General features: G+C 47.7%; 1 protein-coding gene across 1 annotated transcript in view; it reads left to right on the top strand.

Annotated features, from left to right (window-relative positions):
- The window catches only part of LOC104290498 (Golgi integral membrane protein 4-like), a 36,661-nt gene extending 27,811 nt beyond the window's left edge, over positions 1-8,850 (top strand). Inside the window, exons 10-14 of the mRNA XM_009889600.1 lie at positions 2,518-2,726; positions 5,387-5,454; positions 5,757-5,855; positions 7,249-7,320; positions 8,740-8,850. Of these exons, the coding sequence (XP_009887902.1) occupies positions 2,518-2,726; positions 5,387-5,454; positions 5,757-5,855; positions 7,249-7,320; positions 8,740-8,850 (559 nt within the window). The remainder of the gene's footprint in view (positions 1-2,517; positions 2,727-5,386; positions 5,455-5,756; positions 5,856-7,248; positions 7,321-8,739) is intronic.
- The last annotated feature ends 7,604 nt before the right edge of the window (positions 8,851-16,454 follow it).

Below are 16,454 nucleotides of genomic sequence, written 5' to 3'. Positions count from 1 at the left end.
TTCTTGTCCAGGCTGAACACCCCCAGGTCCCTCAGCCGCTCCTCATGAGCCTCGTGCACAGGAGAAACTGTTTACTGTCTCAGCAGCGCTCACGGAAGACCAGTCTGTTTTGCAAAAGGAAGAAAATGTCGTTCTGAGGCTGCGATTCATCAAAGTCTGGCCATAATCCAAAATCCAACTCTGAAAATAGTGCTTCCTCACTTAACTTATTTATCCCCTGTGTGTGTCCAGGTCATATCTGCTCACTTTATTGGAGCAAATGAGATTTAATTTCTGTTTTGTCTGTAGAGGAGACTTCTGGATTTGATTCTAAATTCAGCCTGGTCCTACCCATTCTTCTCTACCGTTTTTGTTGGGTCCCTTAACCTGCAATCTTCCCGGGTCAGAGATTGTGCTTTGCATATTTCTTTAAAGCGCAATGTCTTCCCCGTACTGCTTGGATAGGTAACACCTGCATGGACGCACAGAGGATATTCTGCCTTGTTACGGGGTGGGAGTTGTGTGGGTATAAGGGAAGGTGAGGGTTGAAGCTGAGATGGCAGAGTGGCCTTTCCTCAGCTGCGTAGAGCCTGGGGAGGGTACGGACACTGCTCTGTGAAGCAAAAAAATGCAAATATTGGATTTGTTTAGCAAATGATTTCTGCAAGGACAGAGATCATGGTGTGTTTGGTGTGCTTTGCTTTTCCTGGATCCATCACCAAGAAATTACCGAGCAGCTGGAGGCCGTTATTTGCACTGCGTGAGACGTGTGATAAGGAGTGCAGGAATCAACTTTCTCCAGAAGGTGTCAATGCCAAGAACAATATCAAACCGCAGCAGAGTACAAAAGAGGCCGTGCATCCAGTGCCAGGAGCTCTTGCATCGGGTGGCTGAGACCAGCAGATTCCGGATGAGCTCTTGATGGCCAATTTGCATTTTGATGGTTTTATAATGGGGGGAAAAGTGAGCTGAAGGCTGGGGTTTGATTTTTTTTCTTACTGAAAGTTGTGTGGTGGTGGTGATATGCTGGCTTAAAAAGCTGCCACAGCTAAGGCCACTTGTCCTTTCTCAGCAATTAAACTTAAATGTCTTAAGTAGACTTTTAAATCTCAGCTGGCTCAGGTGGCAGGGCAGGCAGTAATCCTGCTTGAAATGGTGCTAACTTACTCAGGTTAAAAGTTTAGTGTCAGTCACTTTTGAGAGTGCCTGTTACTGAGATTTGATCCCTTCCTTTATCCTCCTTGGTTTCTGAAGGTGTCCCCGAGTCAGGATATTTGGGAAGAAACCCTTCCTTGTGAGACAGCCCTGCCTTCTGGGCTTTTCGAGGGTTCACTCAAGCTAATATGAAGATAGTGCGTTCCTTCTCTGACCTCCCAGTCTTTTCCATGCAGTGGGACGGTGTTACGCTAACTACTCTGCCGCTGAGCCTCTGGTTGGGTGTCCACGTGCTATCGCTGCAGGCGGAGAAGCATTCGTGAAAAATGAGGTGCATGCCAAATGCAACACGATATCAAGTACCCGTCCCCCTGAGGCACTTGTGTTCGGAAGGAAGCAGACATAGATATTGATGTAGACATCAGGAGAAGTGTCTTTGAGGTGGAACCATTGCAGAGGAAGGAATCCCTGACTGTGGCCGCCTGAAAGGCTTTGCCTGGACTCTGGCAGATAGAGCTGTGTATGAATAATTGATTTTTCAGGTCAATAGATGGATGAAAACATTTGGAGGGTGGTGGTAGGAAAAGCAGTAAATCGTATTGGAACGTGGCTTCCTTCACCGAATGAAGAAATGAAACGCTTTTTCCCACATTCGACTTAAAAAAAAAAAAAAATCAAAACAATGCGGGAATGTTTCCTTTCAGCTAGTTCTGCTTTCACTGTTTGGGTTTCTACAGGGAACAGATGCATGCTATGAAAGAGTTTTACAAACAGATGCTGGTTAAAGTATGCATCCCAATTGCAAAGCTTTGTAAACAGCTCCCAGCTTTAAAATAAAATAAATTATCAGACAAGGGAAACTGTCCATTTTGCGTTGCAGCTTCCCTGTTTATTTTGAAGGATTTTTTTTCTCCTTATAGGCCAAAACTCTACAGTTTTACTTCAGTAGCATCTTCATTTTAAATTAAGTTGGAACAATAAAGAGGACTTAGATTTTTGATATTTTTTTCAAAAACTTAGATTTATGTATTTGGGTACGTGAGGCATGAGTAAGTATCTCTAGAATTAGAGTTTATTGCTATGTGGGTATGTTGTTTTATCATATGAGTAATATTAAAGCAGTTCTACGACAAATTGTGTTTATAAAGAATAACTTATTTTGTACTTAGGTGGCGTATTAAATGTTCTGTTTCAAGCAGATATTGCAGTAACTAATGCAACTGCTAGTTTTACCAGAAAGTTAAATTATGACAAACTTCTGCATGTGTTGGAGGGGTTTGTTTTTTTTTCTCCCTCTGCTTGCCGTTATGAAATAGCATTATGAAATATGTCTTGATACACTGAGGCAGGGGGATTCTGGTTTGGTTTTGTACCTGGTTGCAGCTGGAAAGACATCGTTAACAAAGTGAACGCCCAGGGGGATGAAAAGCAAGCGCGTGGGTACCCGAAAAGCCTTCGTCTGGATGCCAAGCCGGGGCAAGAGATGCAGAGGGGCAGCCCATGGCCGCCCAGTGAGAAGAGAGGGGAAGAGCATCAAAGAGCGGATCAGGACGGCGAGAGGGGAAGGACGGATGATGAGGAGCTCGAAATGGGTATGGGTTCCCTGATCCTGCGCCGTACAGAGCTAACTTATTGTTAATCAAGGTGGGGAGTGAGAAGAGCTTTCTGCTTGTGTTAAACGTTACAACTCTTGGGAAAATTCTTGTGCTTTTATTGTCCTTGGTCAAATGAAAAGCCTGGACAGTTTTCCATTTTTGTTGCCTGTTGTCCGGCGTCCTCACACATTTCCAAGGTAGTGAACTCAAAATCTGTCTAAGTTAAGTCTGTTTTTCTTTCTTTCCTATGGGAATGATGAGGAAAATGTCACTGTTTTTTTTGCAAGGCTTAATCTCAGTCTCCCATAGGAATTGATTTAATTTTTTATATTTTTTTTTTTTCAGAAGTGGGTTTTCTAACTCAGGGCAGAAAATTTCCCAACTGTCCTTAAGGGGCTAAAAGCAAATAAATTCAAGGGCAGCTAGTTATATTTGTCAGTCAGCCAACAGAGCACCTACATCTATTTTAAAGTCTGGTAAATAAGAGCATTTGGGCGATGGGAGGCCAGTTTTTAGAACAGCATGTTAAATTCCTCAGTCTTCTGATCCGGATCTGTTCAGACCGCTGTGCATTGACTCAACTCGCTTAATAACAGGTTGGGAGAAACATTTGACTTGGTGTAAAGTTCATCATCACACCGTGAAACCAACTAAGGAATAGTCCAGATTATGCAGATTAGGCAGGTGAGGGCAGAATCCTTTCTTTGCTTCCGTTTCCAGGTGAGGTTTATCCGTTGGCCTGTAATGGCAGTCATGTTTCAGTGGCAAAACGAGGGAACAATTAAATGACTATTTGTGTTGTGTGAAACAACAGAAAACAGCTGTACAATGACCAGACCTCTCAGAAAATTATAGTGGGTGGACTGGGGCATGGAGCACTTCCATAGGTCCAGTAACAAAGGGAAGGTTGACTTAATTGTGGCTGTATGTCTGCGAGAGGGAACCTATGAACTTCCTTTGGAAGCAAATAAAGAAGACATCAAAGATGTATTACAGTGGAGAGCTAAAATGGGCTTTTGAGCAGCGGTGTCCGTGCGCAGAGGTGCTCTGCTGCGCTGAAGGGGCTGAGATACACAGTGTGAACACATCTGTCTGCTGCAAACAGACTCCGCCATCAATTTCTTTTGCGCATGTGGAAATAACCTTGGAAGATCTGGAAGTGAACTAGTTACCTTTGTCAAAAAGAGGCACTGGAATGTAGATGTGACTAATGCTAATTCTGTCATTGCTGGGCTGAGGTAGAATGACTGAGTAGGTGGGTTTTCATGTAGGTCTTTTTTTTTTTTTTTGCTGTGGCCCTGAATGCAGTAGGGCAGGGAAGCAGAGAGCTGAGACTCCTGGGAGGATCTCATCTGCAATGCCAACTTGCATCCTATTGAATGTTATAAAGATGGTCTCAGCCTGGTTTCTTGACAGTAGAATTTTGGCTCTGGATTCGGAACAGAGGAGGGATGTCATGGGGCAGAGATGAAGGTCAGTGGTTCTGACCAAATCTTGGATCAAAAGGCTGAAATCACCCAAGATGGGTGACCTCCTCCCAGGCTATTGGCTTAGTTCACTCTGCACGGGTGAAGTCCTCCCTTCCAGAACAGCAACGGTCGGGTACCAGCTAACGTGCGCACCGATGCCCGTTTGGAGAGGAGGTTTGGTATTCCTGTGCTTCCCCACAGCTATGTTGAGCTGCTATTTCATGTTTTGCTGACCTGATTTTCAGCAAGTCCCGTTAGAGGGACTGAACTAATTGGTTCACATCAAAGTGAATTCTACCCTGAAAAGAAAAGGGCTCGTGGCAGGTATAAGGGAGCATGAGGACAAACAGCCTTTGACCTCTGTGCCTTAATTGGAATTAACAACCAAAGTAATGACTCGACTGCCCTGGCCGTGCTGCGGTCCAGTTGCGATCGCTGCTGTCTCCCAGGCTGCCGTCGTGTTTCGGGGAGAAGCACTCAGCCCGTGGTGATGGCAGACAGAGTGGTGGGTGCCAGAGCTGGGACACATCAGAGCCACATCCAATTTGGGGTGAGGATTAGGCTGTTACTCAGTTAAAAGCAGAGGCTATATTTTTCAAAGGCTGGGTTTTTTTCTCTCGTTTGTGCTCTCCTCCTGCCCTGACTGCCCCTGTCCCTGACGGGCAAGGCTGCCTCTCGTTCTTGTCAGCAGCTGTGTGCCGAGGAAGGGGAAGGTGGCACGGAGATGCTGACCTGCCGTGGTCCGGTTTGGCCCCCGGTGGGGGTCTGGCTGGCTGCATGGCTGGGGTGCTGCTACGGGTGCTGCCCAGACTTCGCAGTGGCATGAGGGAAAGATGCATCTTAGTACAGATTCAGAGCTGTTTGTCTTTGTACCATCTGTGTATCTCGGTAAGGTATGAGCATGTTTCAACACGTGCTTGTGCCCCAGCCTTGGGGACGAGGAGGCATTTGGGGCAGCTGTAGGAGCACAGCGCTGCTTTGCCCCGAACTCCTGCCAATGGCATTGAAGACGCGTTCCTCTGAAAACATACAGAGAGCGTTGTCCGCCTCAAGCTGCAGGTGGGTCGAGACAAATCCCTGCTTGGCATGGGGTTAGTACAGCTGCTCCCCAACAGCGGGAGTCTTAAGAAGAGTCTAAGGAGAAGCCACTGAGCGAGTACGCTAATAACTGTCCCTTTTTCCTGGCAGACGCAGGAGTGATTGAGAGAGAGGAGAACTTGCATTCTCAGAAAGACGCTGTTGTCCAGGAACCGATGGTAAGTAATGCTGCTGTCTGGGTGCAACCCTCTCTCTGAATGAGAATGCAGCTGTCCCGTTTAAGTCGGTGCTTTCCCAGAAGTTTCCATGACATGCAACTCCAAACTCCTTGGTTCTGGAGGGACTCAGAGGGATAACGGAGACTGGGGGGTTTTGGTTTTAGAACCACTAACATGCTTGGAGAGAGGTGCAACTGAAGTGCTACAAGCCAGCACTTCATGCTTGCTGGTGAAGGCAGCAAGCCTTCTGCCTCCCAAGGGGATATCCTGCCTGGTATTCACAAGAGGCTTTTCTTGCCCAGATGCCAGATGATGCTGCAGATCCTGCCCAGGATCCCAATAACCAAGGTGAGGATGAATTTGAGGAAGCTGAGCTGGAGAGACCTGACTTTGAAGAGAAGGTGGGAGGTTTGGAGAAGTTCAAGGAGCCCAGCGTGAAAGAAGAGTCTAAGGAGAAGCCACTGAAGGTGACTGACATGAGGGCAACCAGCAGGGGCCAGGGAGAGATCCCCAGCTATGAATGGGGGAGGAGGCAAAGAGCTTAAGGACTCAAAGGAAAGCATCATGTTCCTTGGTGGATCCATAATCCTGCTGCAAGGATATAGCAGGCAGGAGGAACCTCCTTCTGAGTGAGAATCGGTGGGTCAATCAGTACCAGGACTTGTTCTGGCCCTGTCCTCTCTGCTTGTTGAAGCCAACCCTGGCTCTTGCAGCACCTCCTGGCTGGAGAGACACCGCACAGGAGGTGGTTCACTCCACAGCTATTACTGTGGAGGTGCTGTGTCTTTTCAAGCGCCTTTTCAAGAGACCAAAACCAGAGACGATAATATGGGCCTGTGCTCAGGCTCTGGTGGGTGCAGCCATTGCTGCTCCTGGGGTGGGCACGCAGCAGGCTCTTGGCAGCAGTGACAACACGTGAGAGCTCTGCCTCCTTGTTTGCCTGCTTGCAGATGGAACCCATTTATTTTGCAAAGTGCTTCTTGCTGGCTGAAGCCAGACTCTGCGTCAGGGAAGCGTTGGCTTGTTTTGACCAGCAGCTGAGCATTGCTTGTTTTAAAACGCAGTGTTTTATCTGTCAGGCTCTAAAATCATGATTTAATAGTGAGGTTTAAAAAAAAAAAAAAGTTCCAGGCCAATGAAATCAAACAAGAAAGAGATGCTGGCACCAATGGAGCAACACCTCCTTCTTAAGACTCGTGAAAATGTGGAAAGAATTAGTGACGTAAAATCATAGAATCATTATGGTTGGAAGAGACCTTTAAGATCATCAAGTCCAACTGTTAACCCAACGCTGCCAAGTTACCCCTAAACCATGTCCCTCAGCACTACATCTACACGTTTTTTAAATCCCTCCAGGGACAGGGACTCCACCGCTTCCCTGGGCAGCCTGTTCCAATGCGTGACAACCCTCACATAAACACCTGACTTTTTGATGGGGCTGTGCTGTGCTCCTAAAGCTCTACCCTACGTAACTTGTAGGTTCCCTGCAGTCCTGGGACTTGATGCACCAGCAGCATGTGTGAGGTCCCTGGCCCCTTCCTGCTGCACGAGAGGCTTCTCCCTCCGTAGTGGAAGGAGATGGGCAGGTGCTGCCAGCGGGTGGGAAGAGAGACTGGATGGAGAAAGCACAAATGGAATTTGGGTTGCCTCATGGTCTCTCTGCTGCTCCCTGATCTGTAGCCCAGATCTGTAGTCTCCCAGTCCTGGGGCTGTAAAGTGAGCGCTGTATCCCTGGCAGGGAATGGAAGTAGGTTGGGGTGCTGTCAACAGTGTGTGACTTCCTGTATTTTTCAGGATGCTGGCAGACCTGCCAAGCCCAGGGAAGACCCAATGGATGACTATCAAGAAGATCAGGAGCAAGAAATTGTACGACACCAAGGTTCTTCCTCTTTCTCTCTCTGGTGTGGTTGTTACCTGGGTGCGCTGGTAGCCGGGAGCTGAGTCTGACTCAGCTTTTAGGAAACCAGATGTGAGCACTGACTTCAGTTGTGTCTCTGCCTGCTCTGTGAGATGGGTCTCTGGAGCAAACCTGGAGCCCACTTACCTCTGCTCCTTTTTTCAGGTGCTCAGAGTACCCTTTATGCTCTGTCTCCCCTCCTCGTTTCTTTCCGCATCAATCTGCAGCCGTTGAGCTGTGAGATGCTTACCGAGCAGCAGCTGGGGTGAATTACAAGCTGTGCCGGTGCAGTTAGGCAAGATCAATGTGCGTCTCTCCAAACATCATCCTGGGAGAAATTCCCTGGGAGCCCTGTAGTCTGCTGCTGCACAGGTCCGACTGGGTCTAGCCTGTGGCTGTGGAAGACCTGGGGAGAACTACACCTGTGCTTTGAGAGGGGTCATTGGGTTACAGCCAGCAAGTGGAACAAAAGTATGGGTGGCAGAAGAATGTGACCTCCCGCTCCTGAGGCAAGTGTGGGAGGTGGTGCCTTGGTTGGGCCACAGTTGCCGGGAAGCAACTGCTCCTCTGTTTGGCTGAAAGCAGGTATCATTGCTGTGTCTCAGAGCCTCGGGACTACTGTAGTCAGCGACAAGTTGGCGTTCCTCTAGGAGAAGGATTGGAGGCCACTGAAAATTGAGAGCATGAGTACTAGAGAGGATCACCCTGGTGCCTTCTGGCTCACCTAGATAGAAATGAAGGATCCTCTCCCAGTCTTGTTCATCCTTTCCTTGCCCTTTGTGAGTGGCCGCTGCTGGCTTTTTCTTCAGTTTCAACACGATTGCTGAGGAATTGAGGGTTTGGGCCGCCTGCTGGGGATGACGGGGGTGGGCAAATAAGGGGTGGGCAGAGCAAAGTTGCTGTGAGGGGCTGTCCTTGCCCTGTGTGTAGAACCTGGCTCGTACGCTGCGTGGTTGGACCTAAAGGTGCCCACGGAGGCTGCGTTGGCTGCTGCATGTCATGGGTGGGATTTGTTACACCATTTTAAATGCGGTGGACGTAGGATATTTTCTTCTATTCCTGTAGTGCCGGCAACAGGCTGAGGTGTTAAAATTGCATTGTAACGCCAGGATATTAAATATGCTTAAAATGAACAGGCTGATCGTGGCAACACAGGCTTCTTACCTCTGTGTTTTGGCTAAGTGGCTTGCCAATGACACCTAAAGGTCCCTGGCAAAGATGGATTCTTCCCTGGTTTCCTGAATTTCCCAAGCTGGGCTGGTATGGTAGAACAGCTATACTCGGAAGAAGCATGGTGTGCTGCTAGTTAGGGTCTCCTTTTCCAGGCCTTGCTGATTTTTTTTTAATTTTTTTTTTTTTTCCTTCCTGGCTGTTCCCTCTGCACCCAGGAGGATCATGGAGGTGAGGTGGATGACAATGATGACCTGGAGCTTGTCCAAGACCAGAAGGACCATGCAGGCATACAGGGAGCTGATGGCAAGAAGGACGACTACTACTGAAAGATGCTGAAGGAAAATGGAATACGCTAGGAATGAGGGGACAGGAACTCCTCCTGGGAACTGGCTCCTGTATTAAACGCTGCCCAGAACAAAGGCAGGAGGAGATAACTGTCTTCGCAGGCACTGAGCAAGATGCTTGCAGATGTGTGTTACATCTACATGGGGGGGGGCATTGCTGCCTCTCCGGTCAATAGTGTGGAAGTGCTCTCAGACTGTAGGAACGATTTTATCCTGCCGCTTCTCTTGGAAGCACTTTTTGACTTACTGTGTTCTCCACCTTCTTGTTTTCCCTATCCCCTCCCAAGCTGGAGAGTTTTTCTTATTTTTTATTTTTTTTTAACTCCCTGGGCAGCGGAGGGTTGCCTGAACTGGTGCCTGGACTTACTCGACTGATTGCTAATACAAAGGAATCTGTCTTCATCAAATATTTTGCTCAGTAGTGTTTCTTTAAACCATCCCTTGCTCCCATCAGAGTAAGGTGGAGAGGAAGCTAGCCTGCTTTTCGTCTGGGGTAGCGTAGGGGTGATAGCTAACCATGAGCACCACCAGAAATGACCAGTGTGTCTGTGCACATGTGTACATGAAGGACTGGATCCTCTCTCTGGTGCAGAGACCCTTCCCAGTGACTCAGAGTAGAACCCTGTAGAGTTCTCCGTTCCTTGGCTTTGAGCTGTGACTGTCCTGCTGGGCTTGGAGCCTCCCCATGTAATGCTGGGCGTCTTGTCGTGACATTGCTGCTGCACGCTGGGTTCCTGGAGATGTGTGGGCTGGCTTGAGCCAAGACAGGCTCTTCTGCGATGGCGGCAGGGACTGCCATGTGAAGAAACACCTGCAGCCCCGCAGTAACCTCTGCAGGTCACTAGCAGTGAATGAAGCACTTCATGGCACAGCTGCCAGTCCCTCCGACGGGATATCCTTTTTACTTCGTGTAGCATTTTGGTGGTGTGGATGCCCCCAGTGGGACGTGAAGAGAGTCTGGGAAGGGCCAACCTATCTATCCACTGCTTAAAGCTTTCAAACGCAAGCAGCAGGATGGGAGCAGACATCCATTTCTGTGATGGGTGAGTCTGCTCAAACCTTACTCCTGTTCGTACCGCGGCCGCAGCATCCCAGCAGAGCTGGTCCTGCCCTGCCCTCCTCCGTCAGAAGGTGTGGGAGCACGGCCCAGCCTGCAGCTGCCTCTCGGACCCAGAGCCTCCTCCCTCCCTGACTTCCTCGCATACACTCAGCTTTTGGCACTTCCCTAGGTGCCCTGGGCTGTTCAGCATTCCCAAACAAGCATGAAAGGCTTGCTAAGGATGAAATTTGGTGTGCAGGAGAGAAGGGGAAAAAAAAAAAAAGTAAGAGTATTCAGGATGGTAGATATAAAGGAAAACTCGGAGCCCGACTAACGCAATTTCATCTTGTTCAGCTTCTTTCCAGTCTCCCAACATTTGTCAGGGAGCTAAGATGAATTTTGCTCCTTCAGACAGGTCTGGTTTGTAATCAGCAAGTTGGATATTTCCAGTGTTCTGTTGATTCGGTAGATTGAAATCTGCGGTGCTTTACTTGGTTCTCCAAAACACATCTTGCCTGACCTCAGACAGAAAAAGGAATGGGTCCCTGGAATTTACAACGGGGGCAGCTGAAAGGAGAAGGGGTTTCATTGTGATACCTCAAAGCCCGGGACCTGGTTTAGTCGTAGGAATGGGGCAGAGCTGTCGCAGCTCCTACCCTCTGCGAGACCCGCGCGTCCGAGCTGTCTCCTGCTTCCTCATGACCGTGTGAGAAGTCCTGGACTCCGGGGCCTCGCTCATCAAATGCGGCTTGTGCCCGAGTGTCGTGACCTGATAAAAGATCAGAGGAGAGATCTTTGTTCCCTATTTGAATTAGTTAAGCTTCTTTTAATCCCTTGTTTTGGGGTATATTTTGTAAGCACTTTTAGACACTTGGAAAAACAGTATCTCCCAATAAGCTTGGGCTCTTTCATTCAGACAGTATTGATTTTTATATATTTTTTTTTTCCACGGTTTCAAATGGAGCTTGAAATTAACATGTCACGTGTCTTTTTGGTTCTTTGTTTTTATTCTCCTTGTGTTTCTTACCAGCACAATCAGGTGTGGCAGCCAAACTCTGGGGCAGACTGGAGCAGTTAGTGTGCCTGGCGCTCTGCTCGCTGTGCGTGGGAGCAACAAGAACTCTGCTTTCCCAGATGCTGCCCTTCCTAGAGCTGCAGCACCAGGCCAGCTGGGTGGCACGGCTGCTTATTACAGAGAATCATGTTGTTAGGACCTCACAGACCTGGTCTGCTGCTCGCTGAAACTGGGGAGGATGTAATTTTGCACTGAGACCGTGAAGAGCCTCATTGCAACAGTTTTGAACTCTGTGTTCCGAAACCATGTGAGAATACAGAACTCATTATAGGTGACTCCTGATGGTACTCGCTTTTGGGAGGACATGGGTTGAGAGAGCTCCTGGCTACAGCGTTCTGCCCGCAGCCACGTCCCAGGCACCGTATCTCAGCTGAGCTACGAAAGTCAAAGGCAGAGCACCTCCAGCCACGGTCACTGCAGAGCTGTTGTCAGCAGCAGTTCAGCTGCAACCCACCACTTAAGATGAGAAGAGCTTTCTCAGGCCTGGAAAAGAGCATTCAATGTCCAGAGTGTTCTCTGTATACTGCTTTTTTTTTTTTTTTTTTTTTCCCTTCCTTCCAGCTTTCTCCTGGATCAGAAATCCAGGAGTGGTTCAGCTCCTATTAAATGAAGCTATTTCCTTTGGGAGCTTCAACAAAACCCCGATTTATAAATAATTTTCTGATCCTTCCCTCTTATATTGCTCCCTGGGACAGCCTGCTTTAGGTGTAGAGGTATCCAAGCCTCAACGTGTGTGCAGATCTCCAGAGACGACAAATGCTGTTCTAGGGGCTCTGTACTCATCGTGCTACTTGGGATCTTTGTGGGCGGAATAAGTAATGGTGTCAGAGGCAGGACAGCAGCCAGAGGCTGTTCCAGGGAGTCCAGGGAAAGGTCTGTTAGCCAAGTGCCATAGCCGCTCGTGCAGCCCACCGAGGAGCTCACTGCAAAACCATAGCGGGGTTTAAGATATCCAAAATGACTTGAAACGGTTAATGCTGCTTTAGTGCTTTATATTACCAACCTTGCTGTGTGATGCAATACTTCTCAGCCTCCGCCGTCCGCTATAAATAGCACATTCAGAATAGATGAGCCAGAGTTGCAGTTACCGGTTCGCATGCATCCTGATCAAAAACGCCTCCAGCTCTTGGCGGGGCTGGTCAGACGTCGTGGTTTCACAGGTCGGCGCAGGATCCATGACCAACACAGTCTGTGGCACAAGCTTCAACCCTGCGTGTCCAGGCTTGCCCCAGTGAGGTGTGTAGTACAGCTCTCCTCCTGCTGCATTTCATTCCCCCCTCTCCCGTGCTTCTCTCAGCCCGGGACTGTCAGAGGACGTTAAGTTCAGACCTTACTGGAAGTGAATCAAGTGCTGGAAATAGAACCCCAGTGGGGGTGAGGCCGCGTGCTGATTCAGAGAGGCTGCGGGAGCTATCTAAATTAGGAGGCAAATTCTCTGCTTTTGCACGTCTGGGATGAGTAATCCTCAAAGTTATGACTTGGAGGGAGCTGTAGCAGCTCAGCCCTAAATGTAAAGCTCCCTGCTAGGAGAATGCTTTAGCAACCATATGTCGCACGCTGCCCTTAGCTGAGAGCGAAGCATCTCTGCTCTAGGGATTGTCTGCCCGGCTCTATCCAAGACTAAAATTAGCAGAGCGTTCCATAAATTGTTCGCTGCGGGTGGTTAGCGCTTCCTTCTGTGGCCTATAGCAAGTTGCCCCCATTTTAATACTGGTTCACCGTTTCCTCTAACAGGAGATGAAACGGGAGACGATAAACCCAGTGGAGGAGAACCAGAAAGGCAGAAAACCCGCGGTGTTGGCTCTGCCTGAAGGCCTATAAAGCAATATGGGATGTTGCTGATTTTGATACGCTGCCTGGGGGTTCGCTGCCTAAAGCAAATAATAGTGTTTTGCCTGAGTGGTGAACTGGTGAAGCAATACGTGTGAGAAGCCCAGGCTGAGTTTTCCTGCAGACCGGGGCACAGAAGAAGGTCTTAGGAAACAGCTGGATTACTAAGAGAGCAAACAATGAGACAGCATCCGTGTGAAGCCAGTGCTGGCAGGCTGAGCCGGCCAAAGCATGTGTTTTCCCTTGTCTCTCGCGTCAATAATTGTCTTTCGCTTGGAGACACAGTGGAAGGCCAAAGGACGCGGTGCAGGATGCGGTGGTGTTCCAACTTTTTTGATGGGTTGCTCTTCATTTTCCTTTGGACTCCGGCATGATGGTGTAGATTAGGTTTCTGTAAACAAATATATTTCTGGGGTTCACGTGATGTCAAAGTATGAAGTGGTTTGGCCACATCGTCAGCCAGATGATGAGCATTAATGTGGGACATTCTGTGCCCTTACAAATAAAGGCATGGATGAGGAAAACATACGCCTATCAATTAGTTAAAGGGAATCTCTGTTTGATGAAGCCTACTTCTCTGTAATCTATCTCTGAAACCTGCTTAGGATTATTATTATCTCATTAAACTCCTAAAGACATCCAAAATAGTTGGAGGAGAAAACGCCCTAAACCTTTGCGTAGTGTAGGAGCGAACTCTGCATATCCCCAAACCAAGAATGTTCTCTCGTTTCTAGTTGGATATATGACTTGCTTAAGTGTAACAGTTGTTTCTAAGATTGACTATTGTTCGTATTCTATATAGTCTGAGTGAGACTGGCTGTTGTACAATTTAGGGATCAAATATGAGTCTAACCTAGATCGATGGAGTATAGGCCTGCTAGGGAATGACCATCCTCCAGCGCTCCGTCCTTCATTGCACCTTGTATGTATGTCTCTTCAGCTCAACCCACATCTCTCAGTGCCATTTTACACATGACCACTTGCCAATTTTGCTGAATGCTGTGCTGCGTTGGTGTTAGAGAATATCCATATACAGGGAAAAGATGCGCGGGATGTAAGTATCGCTGACAGGGGTTGGGGTGTTCTGTATCCTTATGTTCATGTGCCTGAAGAAAATCTGGAAATCAAAGGAATATGTGTTTATCCAGATGTCTTGTTATAAAGAGGACTGTGGGTCTCCAGTACAAGGGTACACCTATAACCCAAAAGGTCTGAGGATGACAGTGATGGCACACAGATATGGTCAATATGTATACGTCGGTTCACTGTTCTGTTCAACGACAAACCTGTTCCAGCCTACACTCACAGAACCAGTTATTCTGATCATAATACGTAAACAGGTAAATGGAAGTCAGCGTGCAGGTACGCTGCTGCCTTCCATGAGTGAGGTTTGGGACTCGAACCCAAAGGCATAATCTATTCCAATTCCTGTTAATTTTGGCAGTCAGTCTGGGAAGGACATTTGGGGAGGCTTTCACAGCTTTCCATGAAATGAGGTATCTCTGCTCAGCTTGGGTTTTTTCCCCTCTTCTCCAGCTTCAAATGCAGGTATGGAACTAAGTCCAGAGCCAAGTGGTGTGGCACGTGCAATCAGGTGCCTTCGCTGCTGTGCCAAGCGTTTTCCTTTCCTGTACCAAACGCCAGACCCTTCTGTTGGATCTCCCAACAGAAGAACTCAAATCAAAGCATTGCAAATTATAAGTAACATAGAGACTGGTGTCAGGTCTCTTCCCTGATCGCTGAAACAATGACAGCTCCGGAGTGCAATCCGCTCTTAGTAGTAGTTAGGAGAACTGCACAAAATTTAAGGAGGCAAAACTTGGTTGGTTTGGCTCCAGCCATCTCCTGGACACCCACACGTTTCTCAGGAAGGGCTGTCAGACCTTCAGTTCTGCATCCTAGCTGGAACTTCCACAGGTAAGTTTGCCTCCGCCACCAAGAAGTGCCTTCAGCAGCGCAGCACCTCCTGTTGTTCTGCGATAGCCAAGTGTTTTCCGAGGAGAGCAGCCATTACTACAACTTTAGCATCCTTTTCTATGCCGCTCCTATTCTCTCCATTGATTCCTGTTGATACCTCTGGGTATCAAAAGAGATTTCTCGCAACTTTCTATGGGCCCCCCCCCTCCCCCCAGCATTAAGTTTGGTTAAAAACTAGATGTGGAAATAAGTTATAATACTTGGTCTTGTTAAATTATGTTTAAAGAGTTCCTTAAAGAACCATATACTTTAAGGCAGCAAATCTTTCAGACAGGAACAGGAGTCCTGAGATGAAACCGTTTGGTCATGTTGATGTTCAGTGCATCAGAAAACAAAACTATTTAAACAAGTTCCACATTGTTGCAAACTATACTTTGTATATATACAAGTAACACCTTTGATGAAGCCCAAGGTGTATGATTTGTGGTTTTGTTTAGGCTATGAAATAAAAATAGGCTTCAGAATCTTATTTTTGTTATATTTTAAACTTCTTATATAAGACAATAAACACTTTTAAAGAAAACTTACATAGTAATCTGTAGATCTTGTATTTCCAAACAGGTAACACAGTGATGAAAAACTACACCACTGTGTTTACTGCTTTTTTTGTTTGTTTGTTTGTTTGTTTGTTTGTTTTTAAACCATGTAGCATTAGTTGTTCTACTTTACAAGTTAAATCTAGACAAAAGATTATGTTCTTCTATAAAAACTGGAACAGGACACTATGTAAAATCTGATCAAAACACAAACAAAACCTCCAGGACTTTTTGTGTGGAGTGAAATCTGCCACTCAGAAAAAGATGGGATGTAAAGCAGCTTTTACCAATTTAACTATTCAAAGAATCTTCAAATATTGCTGAGGTTAAGTATGTATTTTTATTACTATTTCATCAGAGATCTTTTGTTTCCACATTTAGACTAGTCTATACTCTAGTGTAAATCTTTCGAGGTCGCTCAGAAAGCGTTATGGTGTAATGCCGCGCTCGAGCGCTGCTCCCTCTCCTTCAGCTCTCCTCTGTGCTGCCAAATGCACAGCTGGCTCCAGGTCAGATGGGTGGATGGTGCGTTGGTCCTGCTGCAGAGAGGGGGAAAGGGCATTTCTTACAAGACAGGAGTGAGAGGAGTATCTTTTGCCTTTGGTTTTGCAAGTGTGCGCTGAAGACCCCCAGCTTTCTCTCTGCAATGGGCTGGTCTCCTGGGGTTGCCCATGCATCGATCGCATCCCTGCCGTGTTTCCCTGAATTCCCGGTCCCGAGGGGTTACAGCAGCCTGGGTCTGCAGACATAGCCATTAAAATAATAAAAATAATCCACGTAACCCCCATTTCTTTGAACGAGGTCCGCTTCAGCTGAAGGGCAACTCTCTTAACTTTCCCCGGACCGAAGCTCTGGTCTCCTGGGGTTGCCCATGCATCGATCGCATCCCTGCCGTGTTTCCCTGAATTCCCGGTCCCGAGGGGTTACAGCAGCCTGGGTCTGCAGACATAGCCATTAAAATAATAAAAATAATCCACGTAACCCCCATTTCTTTGAACGAGGTCCGCTTCAGCTGAAGGGCAACTCTCTTAACTTTCCCCGGACCGAAGCTCTGCTGGGTGTGAGACCCCCCGGTGGCAGAGGGACCCTCCCCACCGCTGTCACTGGTGCCCGGCCCCGCGTTCTCCCG

Source organism: Charadrius vociferus, unplaced genomic scaffold (genome assembly GCF_000708025.1).
Source record: "Charadrius vociferus isolate BGI_N301 unplaced genomic scaffold, ASM70802v2 scaffold477, whole genome shotgun sequence".
Taxonomy (NCBI): domain Eukaryota; kingdom Metazoa; phylum Chordata; class Aves; order Charadriiformes; family Charadriidae; genus Charadrius; species Charadrius vociferus.
The sequence above is the reverse complement of the archived record's forward strand: the minus strand, read 5'-3'. Positions and strand labels throughout refer to the sequence as shown.